At 43.3% G+C, this 20,763-nt stretch overlaps 1 protein-coding gene across 3 annotated transcripts in view; it reads left to right on the forward strand.

Annotated features, from left to right (window-relative positions):
* Window positions 1–20,763, forward strand: part of UBAC2 (UBA domain containing 2) — a 193,565-nt gene that overhangs the window by 111,986 nt on the left and 60,816 nt on the right. For all 3 annotated transcript variants that reach the window (XM_075852435.1, XM_075852434.1, XM_075852436.1), the window contains one exon: window positions 2,127–2,250. In XM_075852435.1, coding sequence (XP_075708550.1) covers window positions 2,127–2,250 — 124 coding nt within the window. The remainder of the gene's footprint in view (window positions 1–2,126; window positions 2,251–20,763) is intronic.

The following is a 20,763-nucleotide window of genomic DNA, read 5'->3' on the forward strand; positions in this document are numbered from 1 at the left end:
TTAGATGTGATCGATAACCGGTGGATCCTGCCTGTCAGGGACACCCAGGACCTGGTCTCACAGAACCTGTCAGTCCCACTGATCTGATTGATTCAGGTTTCAGCACAAGAGACAGCTGCTCTCTATACAGGATACAAAGCAGCTTTATCTCAAAAAGTAAAACATTTTTTTAATAACAAGTAATTAGAAAGGTGCACCAAATGAAGGGGGTTTGGGAGTCCCAGAGGCAGTGGCATATAACGTAGCAGCCATCCTAGACCAGTTAGGTTCATTATGGAACTCCTCGGCTCCGTCACTTTGGGCCCAGTTGGAAAATGAGATGTTTCCCCGTTCCTCCATACGTAATTTGATGGCCGCGACATATGTGGGGACAGATAGGTCTAAGGTGTTCTTGGTAACCACATCTGATGCACTGAAATGCTGGAAATTGGAGGTATGCGCAAATCGCTGGGTGTACTTATCTAATGATCATATACCATTGCAAGCGCTTCAACCTTTGGTCCCACATGTATTTTTGCAGACTTGGGAATCGCTGGGCATAACAGCCCTCTCAGATTTATATGAGGGAAAACTCTTCAAATCCTTTGAGCAGTTGGTAAGGGAATATGATGTAAATAAATCCATGTTTTACCAGTATCTCCAGATACGACATATGATACAAACAATAGCCATCCCAGCTCAACCCACAATTCTTTCTCCATACCATAAATTCCTGTTCAAATGGCAAGGTCATAGTAAGGGTCTAGCTTGTAGCTATGATCTAATTTTGAAAAAACAGTCCTCGGGGAAGACAGGTCACATATTACGATGGGAACGGGAGATGGGCTCTACGTTTTCCATGGCACAATGGATGAAGGCCTCTAGTTGGATTACTCGTCACTCCAAATGTGTTAACCATATTGAGCTCACCCGTAAAATCCACATGAGATGGTACCTAACACCTTCCAGATGTGCACACATATTCCAAGGCAGTTCTAATGGCTGCTGGAGAGGATGTGGTTCCCTGGGTTCCACATTGCATATGTGGTGGTCCTGCCCTAGGGTGGAGGTATTGTGGAGGGAGGTTTTTCGCATCATACTTGAAATTTTAGGAGAATCTATTCCGTTCTGCCCGGAATTGGCTATTTTAGACATTGGCTTGGAAGACATAATGGCGGAGCATCGGGTACTGATACACCATGTCTTCATTGCTGCTAGAATGGCAATAGCTAAGTCATGGAAATCAATTATCTCCCCTTCTTTATCAGAGGTGATAGGCAGGGTAAATATAGCATGTCATCATGAATCCATGCTTTTGCAATCTCCCTCTGGGTATGCCAAGAGTTCACGTTATTGGGAGCTTTGGGTAAATTCAAAGTATTACACTTAAATGCAGAAAGTTCGATGGTACTATGACATAATTAATATTAACATTGGTTTGAAAATGGCATAGTAAAGTTCTTAAGTTCTTTGTGGTTGTTTTCTGGTTATGATTATGTATATCCTTCAATGACATATCACTTGTATGTATTATTGTACGCAGGTCCATGTTCTGGGACCAAGGATGGTTTATATTGTTTGAAAAAAGTTGTAAAAATGTTTCAATAAAAATTTATTGATTTAAAAAAAAAAAGAAAGGTGCACCAAACAAACTCATACACATTATTAAAAAAAAAAGTTTTCAAAGGTGTACATAGCCTTTAAAAGGATTTTGTTACTAGGAGAGACTCCCTTTAAATCAGGGCATCTACCTATTCAAGTGTCGATAGAGGAAAGACTAAATGTAGTATGTTGCCTCTCAACCACATCAGTCACGGCTTGTGTGATAACAAGTCTGAGGTTTGGGAAATGCCAACACATAATCTCCTTTGGCAATCCAGATGGGCTATTCTGGGGGTGTTTCAGGTGCAAATGCTCCCATTAATGTTACATTAATGTAGCACCCTAATTTAAAAGGCTCTGTACTGGTGATAAGACTCCATGCCTAGCAACAATTCAAGGGAATTTTCATTGTGATGGTATTGTGGGGCTCCTGCTTTGAGTAGAATACTATCTGGGTGGTCTTAGAACATGTTTGAATACCGTGTTACAGCTCACAATCATTTCATGTGTTCAGGTTGACTTGTTTCTTTTATTTACCTCCACAGTTTATCTCCGGTCTTCGCACTGTTTGTGCCATTTTATTTTTCTGTGCCACGAGTGCCATTGGCTCACATATTTGGCTGGTTTCCAATCACAAATAAGACTTTGGTGTACATAGTAGGACTACAGGTAGGTTAAATTTCATCTTTTATATTGCTGAAAACCTGTGTGTTTTTTTCTTAACATAAATCAGTGTTAGAGCAAATAGTGTTTCTTCTTTTTTTTTTACAAAATAACATTTTTATTGAGATTTTACAGAAAGGAAAAATGCAAAAGACATTGCGCATAGGCGCCACAGTACATCAAGTAACTTGAGTAAATGTTAAAATACACAATAATGAGGCTTCAAATGTACTTTTCAATATAACAAAAAGAAACAAAACATATCAGTCGTACTGTACCAGAAATAGGTATGGGCATACAGGCGTAGGTTTACGCTACTTGCACTAACCATAAGGAGGAGGGGGTAGAAAGGATAGGAAGGGGGTAGAGAGGAAGGAGGGAAAAGGACACGGCTGGCTGGCCCCGCAACTTTCAGCTCCAAATTGAAAGGGTATGAACTAGTTCTCTGTCCTAGTAACCAACCATCTTCTTAATCTGTATCCCATAGGTGTTGAAAGGAGCTATTGCTACAGAATTCAAACCAGGGAGCCCATGTCCTCTGGAACTTGACATGAGAGTGGAACTCAAGATGCGATAACTCCTCCATTCTCGCCAATTGGGCGCCTTTCCTAAGCCAATGGTTTATAGGTGGCATAGTCTCGGTCTTCCAGTATAACGGGATTATGGCTTTGGCCGCTGCGAAGAGATGTAGCCATAGTTCCCTATGGGCCCCCCTGGGGAAAGTTGGCCACAAATTAAGAAATACTACTCGAGGGGAAATGGCAATAGAGGATTGAGTTATGGTGTTGAGGAGATTCTCTATCTCTGACCAGAAGGGGGAGATTTTCTCGCATTCCCACCACAAATGTATATATGTACCTGGGGCTTTATGACATCTCCAACAATCCGGGGAAATCTCGTTACACATTTTATTCAGTACCCCGGGGGTCTTGTACCACCTAGAGGTCAATTTGTATGAGGACTCTTGCAGTTTAATACATCTCGAGGTCCCAAGGGAGTTCTGAAAAACTGTTCTGGTATCCTCATCAGAAAAGGTAGTATTAAGTTCCAACTCCCAAACTTTAAGAAAAGAAGGTTGTACAGATGAGTTCATCTTAAGGAGATTATTATAATATAGCGTAATCAATTTTTTAGGAGTTCGCCGAAGGAGGAGGGTTGTTTCCAACCAGGATAGAGGGCGTTCAATCGGACCTTGTCTAAGCGCTCTCAGGTAACTCCTTTTGAGGTGCATAAACGTGAGAAAATTAACAGACGAGAAACCCTGTTGAGACTGCAATTCGTTGAGAGTAGGAACCGCCCCGTCAATCAATATGGAGTCATATGTGCTGCTGGAAGCCCTCCCAGGCAATGAAGAACAATCCCGAAATCTCTCGGTCTGCGATCGCACAATGTCACGAACCGTCATCAAAGGCGACAGTATTTGGTGCAGAGATTTCATCTTCTCACTTTTCATCCATGTCTGATACGCTGCAGTGGTAAGGGAGTTGCGGGACAGAAACAAAGCTGCATTGTGTTTGTCAAACCACACAAGGGAGGTGAGGGACAAACCTATGGAGGCCTCTTCCACAGGAACCCCGAGTCTAATAGATGTACTGTCAAACCATTCAGTTATCCTGGCTAATTGTACGGCGTGGTAGTAGGATTCAATATCTGGGAGTCCTATCCCCCCCCCCCAAACGTTTGGGGCGAATAAGAGTGCGAAAAGCTATTCTAGGTTTAGTGTTATTCCAAATATATTTAGAGAACAGCTGCCTAATGGAATCAAAAAAGGCTCTAGGGAGGGGGATCGGGAGAGTCTGGAAAAGATAGAGAAGTTTAGGGAGAATAATCATTTTTAGCAAATTGGTTCTACCTATCCAGGATATGTACGGGATACGCCATGACAGGATAGTGGCCTTAATCTCAGAAAGTAAAGGTGTGTAATTGCAGTGATACCAGTGGTCCAGTGAGGGAGTTAGATTAATACCCAGATATTTTATACTATCCGTTCGCAGTGTGAAGGGGGAGCTAAGCTTTAGAGACTTTAATAGAGCCGGAGTACAGGAAACACATAATCCCTCAGATTTGCTAGCATTAATTTTAAAATTGGATAGGTCCCCAAAACGGGTAAACAGCTCCTGAAGTCTGGGTAGGGCTGCGGAGGGATTTGTGATAAAAACCAGCAAATCGTCAGCAAACGCGGCTGTGCAGTGCACTCTGTCCCCAATCGAGATCCCCGACAGAAGTGGTTCCTGACGCAGACTCTGAATCAAAGTCTCAATAGTGAGGATGAAAAGGAGGCGAGAGAGAGGACACCCTTGTCTCGTACCATTCTTGATCTGGATGGGGTTGGAGAGGTGACCATTTATTCTAACTTTAGCCTGTGGGGAAGTATATAAAGCTAAAATTTTGTGGATAAAAGTTTGTGGGAATCCAAAATGGGAGAGCGCCTTCACCATAAAGATCCAGTCCACCCGGTCAAAGGCTTTCTCCGCATCCGTTGATAGCAGGACCAAAGGGATATTTCTTGCCCTGGTGTACTGGATCAGATGGAGAACTCGCGTAGTGTTATGTTTACCCTCTCGTCCCTTAAAGGGAATGTGTTGCCAGCAAAACCTTTTTTTTTTTTTTTTTTTTTTAAACAATTAGTGTGTAGGTGATTAAACATTGTTCTAATTTTTTTTATTTTTTTCACGAGTCAGGAAATACTATAAATTGGATTCAATTTATAATATTTCCCAGCACTGGTCACTAGATGGAGCAATTCCCAAAATTGCAGCATTGCATGTGGTAAAGCAACCACACTGCTTTATGCTGCAAAATTGGGAAAAAATCCCTCGCTCTAGTGAGCTCTCAGAATCCCCCCCTCCTTTATCCTGGCTAGTGCCGGGAGAAACGAGGGGTTTGAACGGTCTAACCTCCTACACTGTGTGTCGCCATTTTTTGAGCTAACACACAGTGTAGAAGGTTTACATACACTAGTAAAACACACTGAAACACGAACATACATAGAAATCACTTACCTGCTCCAGTCGCCGCCGCTCCCTCCGGTCCGTCCGCTCCGTCTGCTGCCGCTGCTCCATGTGCACAAGTCCGGAAGCCGCGACCGGAAGTACTAATCTTACTGCCCGGCCGCGAATTCCGGTCCACAGGAAAATGGCGCCGGACGGCGCACATTTCAAATCGGACTGTGTGGGAGCGACGCATGCGCCGTTCCCACACACAAGGCGTACACCATAGTGGATGGAACGGGCCCCGTTCGCAGTCCCTATGGGACTGGAGCTGCCGTATTCCATGTCTGTATGTGTCGTTAATCGACACATACAGAAATGGAAAAAAAAATGGCAGCCCCCATAGGGAAGAAAAAGTGTAAAAATAGAAAAAAGTAACACACAAACACACAAATAAATATAAACATTTTTAATAAAACCCTAACATAAAACTGATATAAAAAAAAAAAATGTTGGTGACACTGTTCCTTTAACAAACCCTGTCTGCTCTGGGTCAATCAGGAATGGGAGTAAAGATTGCATCCTATTGGCTATGAGTTTGGCATATAGTTTAACGTCCACATTTAGGAGTGATATAGGGCGATAACTACCACATATTGAGGGGTCTTTACCCTCTTTTGGTATCACCGAAATATGCGCTTCAAGTGCTGAGGGAGAGAGATGTTGAGAGGCGTTGAATGAATTACATACCCTAGGAAAGAATGGCAGTAAGACCCCTCCAAATTGTTTATAGTAGGAGGCCGGGAGACCATCCGGGCCAGGGGACTTACTAGATGGCATGCTGGAGAGTGCCTCTTGGAGTTCTTGAGGTGTAAAGGGAGATTCTAATCGGGTTTTTTGCGTCGTAGTTAAGGATCGAAGAGAGAGGGAATCTAGAAAAGAGTCAATTAGCTTACTTCTGTCCGCAAGTTCCCTGGGCGTCTCCCCAGGGCGTAGGTCATACAGTGCTTGATAGAAGGAGCAAAACTCCGCTGCAATGTCATTAGTGTCCTAAAGTACAGTTCCCAATGGGGTCCTGATTTTGGGGATATAGTTCTGTTGTCTTCGCTTTTTAGCTAAAAAGGCCATGAGTTTTCTCCCCTTATCGACGTGCATGTAGTGTTTGTGCATAGCGTAAGGATACGCCTTTGCTGTGCGCAGATTCAAACATTGTTTGAGTTTTTCTCTGGATAATATAAGCGAGGGGAGAACCCCCTGAGCCGCGGACCGCTTATGCTGGCTTTCAAGATCAGATATTTGGGAGAGAAGGTCATCAATCTCCTTGTTCCTCTCTCTCTTCACGAAGGAACCCATGCTAATGAATATTCCCCTGATTACTGGCTTATGTGCTTCCCAGATAGTGCTAGCAGAGACATCTTGCGTATCATTCTCCACAAAGTAAGACTTCAGAGCTGCCTCGACCCTCTGCTTATTGTGTGACGAGTAAAGGAGAGTTTCATTAAGTCTCCAATTGTATTGCTTAGGTTTAAGAGTGTGTATGTTGACGAACATGGACATAGGGGCATGATCCGACAGGAGAATGTTACCTATAGAGGGTGAATCCACTAACGGGAGTTGACTGTCCGAGATAAATAGGTAATCTAGTCGTTGGTAGGAGTGGTGAGGGTGGGAGTAGAAAGTATAGTCTCTAGCCGTGGGGTGAAAGGATCTCCACACATCCAGCAATCTTAAAGATATGAGGAGTCTGGGTAGCTATGGACTGAGGTTCCCGTGGAGGAATCCAACAAGGGTTCAAGTGCAATGTTGAAGTCCCCTCCCAGAAGTGTCAGGCCCTCAGAGAACTGAGAAAACTTGTCTAGTCTCAGACAGCCACGCTACCTGGCCCAAGTTCGGAGCGTATATGTTACCAATAGTCATCATGGTATTCGCCACTTTGCCTTTTATAAAGAGAAAGCGGCCCGTGTCATCTGCAATCTGGGAGACAATTTCAAAGGGGATGTCAGACCTCAGTGCTATACTAACCCCATTACGTTTGCCACTATCATTACATGAATGAAAAGTAGTGTAGGGTGATTTTGGGAGGTTCGGGACTTTACCTTTCAAAAAGTGGGTTTCCTGGAGCAGCAGAACAGACGAGTCCATTTTCTTAAGGGAGTGTAGGACCTGAGAGCGCTTAGAAGGGGGAGTTGAATCCCTTGACGTTCCATGTCGTAATCTGAATACGCGACATGGAGGTACCAGTACGGAGAGAAAAAGAGAGATGTAAAAAAAAAAAACGAAAAAAAACCACAGAAAAGAGAACACTAAGAAATGAACTGTTTTCAACTTTTGTAGTAAAGGTGTTTGCACTGATCAACAGTGCGGTATTAGTCAGCAAAACACTGACCTGGTAGAGAGGCATAGCGGCAATGAGAGGAGTGAACGAGTGAGTAAGAGAGTACACCCGTGAACTCCTGTCACCCCGGCCCCAAATGATTAACAATTAGGCAAGCATTAACTAGGCAAATTTAAAGCACGGCTGTTAAACCACCTAAGGAGATAAAGTTAAGACATCTAACCCGTACTCAAGCTTATAATTAGACAGATGTAAAAAATATGCACATGAGAGAAAAAAAAAGAAAATATTCCTAAGCAGGACCGCCATGTTATTACGGAGGATTATTTGCTGGTCTCTTCTTAGACGGACGAGGTCTGGGGTTCTGCCAGACATCCGGCCTAGGCAAAGATGGGAGGGAGGCAACATCTGTATAGGGCTGCCAAAAGGGGATGGTGGTATGGTCCAGGTCCAATGGAGAGCAGGCATTTTCTAGATCCTCCACCGAACGAACAATAAACAACCGGCCTTGGTAGTGATAGGATAGTCCAAACGGGAAGAGCCATTTATATGGTATTTTTAGGGATCGAAGACGGTCCGTGACCACCCCCAGAGACCTACGTTTGGATAGGGTAGTCGGGGAAATATCTTGATAGAAAGACAATTTATGTCCCTCAAACCGAAGGTCAGGCATGTCACGTGTCCTGCGTAGCACCGCTTCTTTAATAGGAAAGGACAATAGCTTGCACACAATATCCCTCGGCGGTTCCCCTTCCTTGGGTTTCGGGCGTAGAGCCCTATGAGCTCTCTCAATTTGTATGTCAGGAGGGGAATCTGGGCTGAGTACAAATTCCAGAATTTTCTTGGTCATAGACATGGTCTCATGTGGGGGGAAGTTTTCCGGCATTCCCCTAATCCGAAGGTTATTGCGTCGTCTCCTATTGTCTTGATCTTCCAGGTAAGTGTGGAGAGAGTTCAGGTGGTTTTGACATGCCTGCAGTGCTGAGGAGGTCGCATCTCCATGAGTGAGTAAAGCATTTTGGGTTTCTTCCAGTCACTCAACTCTACCTCCATAGTGTTTCTTTTTTTAATCTTTTTATTTTACTTAAAAAAATAGTTTTAGTATGTAAAAGATGTTTAATCCAAAAACCAAGTATAGGGAAGGGGGGGAGGGCATCCTCCAGCTCACCGTTAGTTGTGTCTGTGGACAGACCGCACCCGGAGTCCCACACGGCCAGCGGCAAACAACCGTAAAAGAAATAGAACCAGAATCCAGCGCTTGAAGTAGGTAAAAGGAACCGACATTCCACTTTTATTAGTAGTATAACAAATTTAAAAAAGAAGTAGTTAATAATATGACAGAGTACAAAGATGAGTATAAGGGGGAAGGTTGAAATTGCCTTAGTTAATTTTGTCAAGCGTAGGATTCTGGTTCTATTTCTTCAACAGATGTTTAATCCCTATGCAAACAATCAGTAGACAAAATGTATCAGAAAGAAAGGGAAATCATCATGCATCCTCTTATCTACCTCTGTACTTCTGTAATTGTTGGACGGCCCCTTGGTATGGAGTCATCCAGCCGACGCATGCTGCTGTACAGGCTCTGTTAGATGCCATTGGTATTGAGGTATTCTCCCCTAGAAGTGCTTCTAGAGCAAAATACCTTTGTATCCAATGAAACATGCTACAATTTTTTTTCCTGTCAGGATTGTGCACAATGCGACAGACTAAATCTCCATGTTCCTCCGCATGAAATCAGAGGCATACGGAGGAACAGTAGAGGCTCTGTGCACCTCTATGGCTGACCTATTACGGCTCTGGACAAAACTGAATCGTAATACGGCTGTGTGCAGGAGCCCTTAGGTGCAGCTAGTTAGTAAGGACTAAGTCATGTATATACTAAAGTAGATCTCTACCATTCCCCACTTTACATCTCTTAGTGTCGGCAACACAAACAGCAAGAATATTCACATAAACATGGAAGACTCACACACAACTTGCCCAACCTCCTGAAATTTCCAATGCATCATAGCCTGCTACTTTCATTATATTGAGCAAAGAAAAGGTCCACTCTAAGTAGTTTATTTCTACCTGCTAAAAAGAGAGCATAAATGTAATGACGGGGTAGGGAGACAGACAGGTGAGCCCTAATCTACCCGCCACTCAGTCCCTGCCTACTTGCACGGCCCATCCTAGGCGACGGCGTACAACTGGGCGACGGTCCCTACGCTCAATATGTGCACGATAGACAAACAGACAAGGGTACACAGAAGCTAAGGGAAATGGGGCAGTTGCCCACGGAAACACCGTGAGTAACAAGAGTAGTGAACAAGCAGAGTCAAATCAGGAGTGTACGAGGCACCAAACGCAGAGCAGGAGAGTAGTCAGTAAAGCCAGGGTCAATATGAAGCAGAGGTCAATAGTACAAGCAGCAGCAGCAGAGCCAGGAAACAGGCAGAATCACAGGCAAAGGAGGAGCAGGAAATGAAGGTATAAATAGACAGAGGGCGGGAGCTAGCTCCGTCTGGCCAGGCTGTGATAGGCTCTCCCACTTCTCAGCCTCCCAGCCCGAGTGGTAGATGATCGAATCACCCTATCAGACTTAGGAGCAGGTGCAGACTGTTTAACCACGGGCGTCGACACAGAAGCTGTGTCTGGCAGATCCTTTACAATAAACCTATAAAAGATTAAAAGTACAGTGCCACATTGTGCAGGTCACCTAGTTGCAGAGTTGAAATTGTTATCATCTGAGCTAGTTGTGCAAACGGCAGGCACAACCCTGGTGTAAACAAACAAAGATGTTCGTCACCTGCAGCTGGATTATGACCGCTAGTAAACAGAATCAGGGAATAGCAAAAAATTGGAACTTCTATCAAAGCGCTGCTGACCATAAATTAGGCAATGGTAGTGATGATGTTTTGCAACAAGCTTATTTAAGGCTACGTGTTTCAACGCTGACCCGCTGGCAATGAGGCCATTTCCTGAAAATGAGAGCATGGGAAAGAGTGACTCCTGTGAACTGAATTATGGAACCCTATGCAGGGTCGGCCTTAGTGGTGTGCGACCTTTGCACAGGTCACATCACTCCAGCAGGTGGAAGGGGGCACTGCGCTGGCTCCCTTCCCATGCTTGTTTCAGAAGCTATGGCTGCTACAGCGGTAGCGACGGCCACTAAGTGAAGAAGCGCCCGGGCCCGGGCTGAGTTTCCGGGCCCGGGCGCTTCTTCACTTAGTGGCCGTCGTTACCGCTGTAGCAGCCATAGCGGCTAATATCGGCGACACCGGGCATGTGGGCGGTGGCCCCGCTAGCAGCTGCTTGCAGCTGCTACAGCGGTAGCAATGGCACTACAGCAGTGCAGGGAGGTATCTCCCTGCTCTTCTATCTACTAGCGCCACTGTAGCTCCCTGAAAGAGCGGAATCCCCGTGTGGCCGGGGATTCTGCTCCTGGAGCGCTCCTTGATGTCTCTGTCCATGTATAGACAGTGACATCAGGGGAAACTCCTGCAGCGGAATTCCCGTCCACTGCCTTGCAGACGCTGTGACCGGGGATTCCACTCCAGGAAAAGCCAATGACGTCCTTGTCCATAAATGGACACAGACGACAGGAGCTTCTCCTGGAGTGGACTCCCCGGTCACAGCGTCGGCAACGCTGTGGACGGGGATTCCGCTGCAGGAGTTTCCCCTGATGTTACTGTTCATATATGGATAGGAAAGGGGGGGTTTCTATCTACAAGGGGGGGCTGTGTGGCGCTCCCTGCCATAAGGAGATCGGCGCTATAATGTAGGTGACCACAGTGCTTTTTATTTTTAAAAAAACGATCTGTTTTCACCACTTTATTAGTGATTTTAGATTTATGCTAAGGAGTTGCTTAATGTCCAAATGGGTGTGTTTTTACTTTAGACCAAGTGGGCGACCAATCAGCGTCATGCTCTCCTCTCCATTCATTTAGTCAGCACATAGGGATCCTTTTAGATCACTATGTGCTGTCTTATACTAACACATTAACGATACTGAAGTGTTTAAACAGTGAATAGACATTCCACGGGAGGTCTATTCACAATCCCTTCACTTCGTTACTGTTTTTGTGGTAGTTACAGCAGAGCGAGCGTAATCTCGTTGTAAACTGTCATCTACAGCGTAATCTCGCGAGATTACGCTTGCTCTGCTGTAACTACCACAGAAACAGTAACGAAGTGCAGAGATTGTGAATAGACATCCCGTGGAATGTCTATTCACTGTCTAAACACTTCAGTATTGTTAATGTGTTCGTATAAGACAGCACATAGTGATCTAAAAGGATCCCTATGTGCTGACTAAATGAATGGAGAGGAGTGCATGACGCTGATTGGTCAGCGTCATACACTCCTCTGTACAATTCCCACTTGGTCTAAAGTAAAAACACGCCCACTTGGGCATTAAGCAACTCATTAGCATAAATCTAAAATCGCTAACAAAGTGGTGAAAACAGATCGTTTTTTTAAATAAAAAGCACTGCTGTCACCTACATTATAGCGCCGATCTCCTTATGTAGGAGATAGGGCACTTATAATGTGGTGACAGAGCCTCTTTAAGGAAAAACACAAAAAAATGTCAAACAGCGCTGTCAGTTCCTGAAGGAATTTTGAGTCAGATTTTTTTTTGCCTTACAAAAAACGTGTGTAAACATACCCTACGAGTGTAGTGCTTTTTTTTTTTTTTTTTTTGCCGTTTTCTGTCTTTCTCTAAACAATTTTTTGTAGGGTTGCCCTGAGGAAATTTTATTTTTCCAGTGCTGCATTGAGTCCGAAAAGGTTGGGAAACTCTGTACTAGGCTACAGGATCACGCCGACCTACGCAAACATCCCGTCGTGGGAACGGGGCCTAGGTGAGTACAATATTTGTTTTTGTTTGGGGGCACTGTCTACAAGAGGGAGGTGGGGGACTGTATGGCACTGTCTACAAGGAGGAAGTGGGGGAGCTGTATGGCACGATCTACAAGGAGGAGGTGGGGAATTATGGCACTGTCTTCAGGGAGGCTGTATGGCAAAATCTACAGGGGGCATTATACTGTGTGGGGGCCACTAAGCGTACATTATACTGTGTAGGGGTACTACAGGTGGCATAATACTGTGGGCACAATTAGAGGACAAAATACTGTGTGCTTTAAGGGGTTGTAATATTTTATATTATTAAATATTATTATACTGTATGGGGCAGTATAATTTATTTTACGGGCCATTTTTTTTTAATGATGGGGGTGGGGCGCCGAAAGATCATTTCGCACGGGGCGCCATCAATCCTAAGGCCGGCCCTGAGAATATGGTTACCACTGTATACAGTACATTACGGCCCACTACTCCCATTATACTAAGCAAGGAAATGCTACTTTAATTGGTACCTTCCTACCTTCCACTTTGAGACCATGGGACAGATTGACCCATGTGAACTGAATTATGGGACCCTGTGGTTGTCACTGCACATGTCTACTGGAGCTGATAAAGGGCCACAGTAATGATGGGGGTAGGGAAACAGACAAGTGAGCCCTAAACTACCCGCCACTCAGTCCCTGCCTACTTTCAACGACCCGCCCTAGGCGACGGGGTACAACTGGGCGACGGTCCCTACGCTCAGTAAGTGCACGACAGACAAACAGACAAGGGTACACAAAGCTAAGGGAAATGGGGCAGTTGCCCACGGCAACACTGTGAGCAACAGAGTGGTGAACGAGCCGAGTCAAACCAGGAGTGTACGAGGTACCAAACGCTGAGCAGGAGAGTAGTGAACAAGCCGAGTCAAACCAGGAGTGTACGAGGTACCAAACGCAGAGCAGGAGAGTAGTCCGTAAGCCAGGGTCAGTATGAAGCAGGGTCAAATAGTTCAGAAGCTGCCGCAGGGCCAGGAAACCACACGAGGAGAATCACAAGCCAGGAGGAACAGGAAAGGCAGGTATAATTAGACAGAGGGCGGGAGCTAGCTCCGTCTGGCCAGGCTGTGATAGGCTCTCCCACTCCTAAGCCTGCCATCCTGAGTGGTGGAAGATGGAGTCAGTCTCACAGACATAGAAGCAGGTGCAGACTGATTACCTATGGGCGTATACACAGAAGCTGGGCCTGGCAGATCCTTTACAGCCACTGACATCTCTTGTGTTTCTTGGAACACTTCTATAAAACACGTCCGCCTATAATTCAGATTAATACCTGGAGTACAGAACTGGGGCTGGCATTCAAAGAAGAATGTCAGAATATCAGTCAGTGTGTGGGAAAACCATAAATGGCACATATCTTAATAATAAGTTAGAGGATCTGCATTATTTAGCGTGACTAGTCCACCATCTGTTGTGTTGCACTGGTGGTATGAACCAGTGGGTGATACTTGTAACTTTGTGACCCTCAATGTCCATAAAAAAATATATATTTAGTTAATGCTTTTTGTATTAAATGTATGAAAATCTTTTTAATTTCTAACATTATACAGTCTGTCTTTGAAGATTAGAATTTTTGGAAATACATTGCATTGCTTGTTTTGTACATGAGTTTCTACCTGTATTAATGAGGAGGTTTGGTTTAGAAAACCAATTTCAAATACTCTGTTAGGGAATACTGAGTTAATAGATGGGGTTCCCTTCAGGATGGTTATCTATTAGCCAAACAGTGTCCTTTGCTTTGTAGAACCGAGCAGGCCAGTGGGATTTCAATGAAAACTGCGTTATGTTTCATTGCCCTGCGGTGCCACTGCAGGGAAAATTGACACATGCTGACAGGTTTCCCCCCAGATTACAGCTGATCACCGGGGGTCCCAACAGTGGGTCACTCTGTGTGATCATCTTATCATTGATGGATCCTTTTAACAAAAAGGGATTGTCCGAAACAGACAACCGCTTTAAAGTCTTCAGCTCCATTCACAATTCAGCTGGTTGCTATTGGAAACGGTCAACAAGCTTGTTGTCAGACAGATCCCTAAGGCCCCATGCACACGACCATGCCTGTAATCACGGTCTATGGTTACTAGAATGAACGGCCGCGGACTTATCAAGTATGGGAGCACGGTCTGTAAGGCTTCTACGGCACGGACACCTTCCCTTAAATATACAGGAAGGTGTCCGTTAGCCATAGAAATGAATGGGTCCGTAATTACAGATTGTAATTACGTTCCGTAATTACGGACGAAATCTACGGTAGTGTGCATGGGGCCTTACAGCTTAACCCATCAGTTGTAATGCTGTGGGACAGTTAGTTTCTCGTTTGTTAGATTACAGTCTAGTGCCTGGACTAAAGACTATACTTTCAACAATCCAAATTATCAGAGAAAGTTCTGTGCAGACATTGAGTTAGCAAGGGATGCTGGGAGATATCCGCTCAGAAACCTGTAGGACTGTGAATGCATCTCTGATTTATATATGGTGTTACTCAGAATCAGTATAAAATAATGCAGTTTATTTGCAGAGTTATAAACTCATCATGTAGATAAATTCTTTATGTAAACTATAAAGTTCTGTCCAAAGAACGACATGCACTTTGTATATACAGTTAGGTCCAGAATTATTTGGACAGTGACACAATCTTCATGATTTGGGCTCTGCATACCACCATAATGGATTTGAAAAGAAACAACTGAGATGCAATTGAGTGTAGACTTTCAGGTTTTATTCAAGGGGTTGAACAAAAATATCCTGTGAAACATTTAGGAATTACAACCGTTTTTCTACACAGCCTCTTCATTTCAGGGGCTCAAAAGTAATTGGACAAATTAACATTACCATAAATAAAATGTTTTTTTTAATACTTTGTAGAGAATCCTTTTCAGGCAATGACTGGCTGAAGTCTTGAACCCATGGACATCACCAAACGCTGGGTTTCCTCCTTTGTGATGCTTTGCCAGGCCTTTACTGCAGCCGTCTTCAGTTGTTGCTTGTTTGTGGGTCTTTCTGCCTTAAGTTTTGTCATAAGCAAGTGAAATGCATGCTCGATCGGGTTGAAATCTGGTGATTGACTTGGTCATTGCAGAATATTCCACTTCTTTGCCTTAAAAAACTCCTGGGTTGCTTTCGCAGTATGTTTTGGGTCATTGCCCATCTGTACTGTGAAGCGACGTCCAATCAACCTTGCTGCATTTGGTTGAATCTGAGCAGAAAGTATATCACTGAACACTTCACAATTCATCCGGCTGCTTCTGTCTCAGTCACATCATCAATAAACACTAGTGATCCAGTGCCTTTGGCACCCATGCCATCACACTGCCTCTGCCATGTTTTACAGAGGATGCGGTGTGCTTTGGATTATGAGACGTTCATAGCCTTCTCCATACTTTCTTCCTCCCATCATTCTAGTACAGGTTGAGCTTAGATTCATCTGTCCAAAGAATGCTGTTCCAGAACTGGGCTGCCTTCTTTACATGTTGTTTGGCAAAGTCTAATCTGGCCTTTCTATTTTTGAGACTGGTTAATGGTTTGCACCTTGTGGTGAACCCTCTGTATTTGCTCTCATGAAGTCTTCTCTTTATGGTAGACTTAGATACTGATACACCTACTTCCAGGAGAGTCTTCTTCACTTGAGTAGATGTTGTGAAGGTGTTTTCTTCACAATGGAAAGGATTCTGTGATCATCCACCACTGTTGTCGTCCGTGGACGTCAAGGCCTTTTGGAGATCACCAGTGCACTGGTTTGTTTTTTTCAAGAATGTACCAAACTGTTGATTTGGCCACTCCTAACATTTATGCTATCTCTGATGGATTTCTTTATTTTTTTCAGCCTAACGATGGTCTGTTTCACTTGCATTGCGAGCTCCTTTGACTTCATGTTGTGGGTTCACAGCAACAGCTTCCAAATGCAAATACCACACCTGGAATCAACTCCAGATCTTTTACCTGCTTAATTGATGATGGATTAACAAAGGAATAGCCCATGTAGCCCATTAAATAGCTTTTGAGATAATTGTCCAATTACCTTTGGTCCCTTGAAAAAGAGGCAGCTACATATTAAAGAGCTGTAATTCCTAAACCCTTTCTCAAATTAGGATGTGAATACCCTCAAATTAAAGCTGAGAGTCTGCACTTTAAGCCCATATTAATGATGTAACTGTATATTCAATATATTTTGGTAAACAGCTAAAATGGCGAACTGTGTATATGGGACATGACAGCCTTTCTCTGTATTACCTGTATCATGGAACATGACACTTTTTATTTATTTATATATATATATATATATATATATATATATATATATATATATATATATATATATATATATATATATATACACTACCATTCAAAAGTTTAGGGTCACTTAGAAATTTCCTTATTTTTGCAAGAAAAGCACCGTTTTTTTCAATGAAGATAACATTAAATTAATCAGAAATACACTTTATACATTGTTAATGTGCTAAATGACTATTCTAGCTGCAAACGTCTGTTTTTTAATGCAATATCTACATAGGTGTATAGAGGCCCATTTCCAGCAACCATCACTCCAGTGTTCTAATGGTACATTGTGTTTGCTAACTGTGTTAGAAGGCTAATGGATGATTAGAAAACACTTGAAAACCCTTGTGCAATTATGTTAGCACCGCTGTAAACAGTTTTGCTGTTTAGAGGAGCTATGAAACTGACCTTCCTTTGAGCTAGTTGAGAATCTGGAGCATTACATTTGTGGGTTTGATTAAACTCTCAAAAAGGCTAGAAAAAGAGAGCTTTCATGTGAAACTCGACAGTCTATTCTTGTTCTTAGAAATGAAGGCTATTCCATGCGAGAAATTGCCAAGAAACTGAAGATTTCCTACAACGGTGTGTACTACTCCCTTCACAGGACATCACAAACAGGCTTTAACCAGAGTATAAAGAGAAGTGGGAGGCCCCGCTGCACAACTGAGCAACAAGACAAGTACATTAGAGTCTCTAGTTTGAGAAATATACGCCTCAAAGGTCCTCAACTGGCAGCTTCATTAAATAGTACCCGCAAAACTCCAGTGTCAACGTCTACAGAGGGGAAATGCGACTCCGGGATGCTGGCCTTCAGGGCAGAGTGGCAAAGAAAAAGCCATATCTGAGACTGACTAATAAATGGAAAAGATTAATATGGGCAAAATCACACAGACATTGGACAGAAGAAGATTGGAAAAAAGTGTTATGGACAGACGAATCGAAGTTTGAGGTGTTTGGATCACACAGAAGAACATTTGTGAGACGCAGAACAACTGAAAAGATGCTGGAAGAGTGCCTGACGCCATCTGTCAAGCATGGTGGAGGTAATGTGATGGTCTGGGGTTGCTTTGGCGCTGGTAAAGTGGGAGATTTGTACACGGTGAAAGGGATTTTGAATAAGGAAGGCTATCACTCCATTTTGCAACGCCATGCCATACCCTGTGGACAGCGCTTGATTGGAGCCAATTTCATCCTACAACAGGACAATGACCCAAAGCACACCTCCAAATTATGCAAGAACTATTTAGGGAAGAAGCAGGCAGCTCGTATTCTATCTGTAATGGAGTGGCCAGCGCAGTCACCAGATCTCAACCCCATAGAGCTGTTGTGGGAGCAGATTGACCGTATGGTACGCAAGAAGTGCCCATCAAGCCAATCCAAATTGTGTGAGGGCCTTTTGGAAGCATGGGGTGAAATTTCTCCCGATTACCTCAGCAAATTAACAGCTAGAACGCCAAAGGTCTGCAATGCTGTAATTGCTGCAAATGGAGCATTCTTTGACGAAAGCAAAGTTTGAAGGAGAAAATTATTATTTCAAATAAAAATCATTATTTCTAACCTTGTCAATGTCTTGACTATATTTTCTAGTCATTTTGCAACTCATTTGATAAACATAAGTGTGAGTTTTCATGGAAAACACAAAATTGTCTGGGAGACCCCAAACTTTTGAACGGTAGTGTGTGTATATATGTATATATGTATATATATGTATATATATATATATATATATATATATATATATATATATATATATATATATACATACACTGATCTAGAAAGGCTTACAATGTGGATTTTTATCTCATTTTGCATAATGGTGCACCTCATTCTCTTTAACCCCTTCCCGCTCCTGGACGTACTATTAGGTCATGGTAACTCTATCGTTCGCGCTCCATGAGCTAATAGTACGTCATGGGAGGAACGGCCATTTCGGCCGTTTTCCCGACACATGCAGGAGCTGTGACAGCTGCTGTCTCGTACAGCAGTTGCCACAGCTCCTATAGCGGGGACCGATCGCGTTGTCTCCGCTGATAAACCCATTATAAGCCGCGTTCAATAGTGATCGCGGCTCTTTAGGGGTTTAAGCCACCATCGCCGGGCAGCGATTGTTGCTATGGCAACCTGACGCTTAATAATGGCGTCCGGCTATGCCATCTACGGCAGCCTAGTTGGTCCTGATAAAGCCACTATGCTTGTTGTCAGTGAGTAACTGACAGCTTTAATACACTGCACTACGCATGTAGTGCAGTGTATTAGAATTGCAATCAGGGCCTCCTGACTTCAAGTCCCCTAGTGGGACAAAGTAAAAAAGTTAAAAAAAAGTTGTGTAAAAATAAAAGTTAAAATCCCCCTTTTTCCCTTATCCGCCCTTTATTATTAATAAAAAAAATAGATAAATAAACTATACATAATTGGTATCGCTGCGTCCGTAACGACCTGAACTACAAAATGATTTTGTTATTTATCCCGCGTAGTGAACGCCATAAAAAAAATAACAATAAACCATAGCAGAATCCCAATTGTTTGGTCACTTCACCTCCCAAAAAATGAAATAAAAAGAGATCAGTAAGTCGCATGTACCTAAAAATGGTACTGATCGAAACTACAGTTCGTTACGCAGAAAACAAGTCCTCGCACGGCTTTCTCGATGGAAAAAGAAAAAAGTTCTGGCTCTTAGAATATGGCAACACAAAAAGTAAATGATTTTTTACAAAAAGTATTTTATTGTGCAAACGCCATAAGACATAAAAAAAAACTATAAACCTATGGTATCGCCGTAATCGTATCGCCATGCAGAGTAAAGTGAATTTGACATTTATAGCGCACGGTGAATGCTGTAAAAAAAAAATAGAATAAAAAGCAATAGTAGAGTTACAGTTTTTTAGTCACCATGCCTCTTAAAAATAGAATAAAAACTGATCAAAAAGTCGCATGCACCTCGTGAAAACTACAATGAATTCCTCAAGGGGTCTAGTTTCCAAAATAGGGTCACTTTCGGGGGTTTCCACTGTTTTGGCACCACAAGACCTCTTCAAACCGGACATGGTGCCTAATAAAAGAGGCCATAAAATCAACTAGGTGCTCCTTTACCTTGGAGGCCGGTGTGTGTCCATGATCACACTAGGGCCACATGTGGGATATTTCTCAAAACTGAAGAATGTGGGCAAAAAGTATTGATTTGCGTTTCTCTGGTAAAACCTTCTGTTTTACAGAAAAAAATGGAATAAAAAGAATTTTCTGACAAAAAAAATAAATAAATATGTCAATTTCACCTCTACTATACTCTAAATTCCTGTGAAACATCTAAAGGGTTAATAAACTTTCTAAATGCTGTTGTGAATACTTTGAGGGTTATCGTTTTTTGGGGTGTTTGATAGGGGTTTCTAATATAAAGGCCCCTCAAAGCAACTTCAGAACTGAACTGGAACCTAAAAAAAAAGAATTAGGCAATACTTCACTTCTTACATTATACTGATAATGAGCAGTGCCCACCCCGAGATGAGCCCAGTTTTGACCGTTTGTATAAACTGAGACCCCTATTAGACCATTTCAGTGCTTGGTTTTTCCAAGCATACACCCCCGAGAAGTGTATTTCTATTGAGTCCTTGGTAGATTTTAAAGGGAGGCTTCAATTCCGCCAGTACCTGCCGAGTAAGAGGGCAAGGTATGGTGTGAAGATGTATAAGCTACGCAATAGTGCATCAGGGTATACCTAAAAATTTAGGAAACATGAAGGGAAGGACACCAGTATTCAGCCCCCAGAATGCCCCCCTCACCCCCTTACTGGGAGATAATGCAAAAATTGTGTGGGATTTGGTGCGCCCACAGCTGCACCAGGGTTACCAACTCTACCTCGATAATTTTTATACCAGCGTCCCACTCTTGAAGTGCCTCGCTTCCAGAAGTCCTGCGACATGCGGCACTGCTAGAATAAATCTGCGAGGCCTCCCTAAGACACTGCTTGGGCAAACACTCAGAAGGGGTGAGAGCAGGGCACAATCCAGCAGCAATATATTGTGTGTCAAGTACAAGGAAAGGAGAGATGTCCTTGTATTGACAACAATACATGGCCACACCAGTACCCATCTACCTGTGC

This window comes from Rhinoderma darwinii, chromosome 2 (assembly GCF_050947455.1).
Source record: "Rhinoderma darwinii isolate aRhiDar2 chromosome 2, aRhiDar2.hap1, whole genome shotgun sequence".
Lineage (NCBI taxonomy): Eukaryota > Metazoa > Chordata > Amphibia > Anura > Rhinodermatidae > Rhinoderma > Rhinoderma darwinii.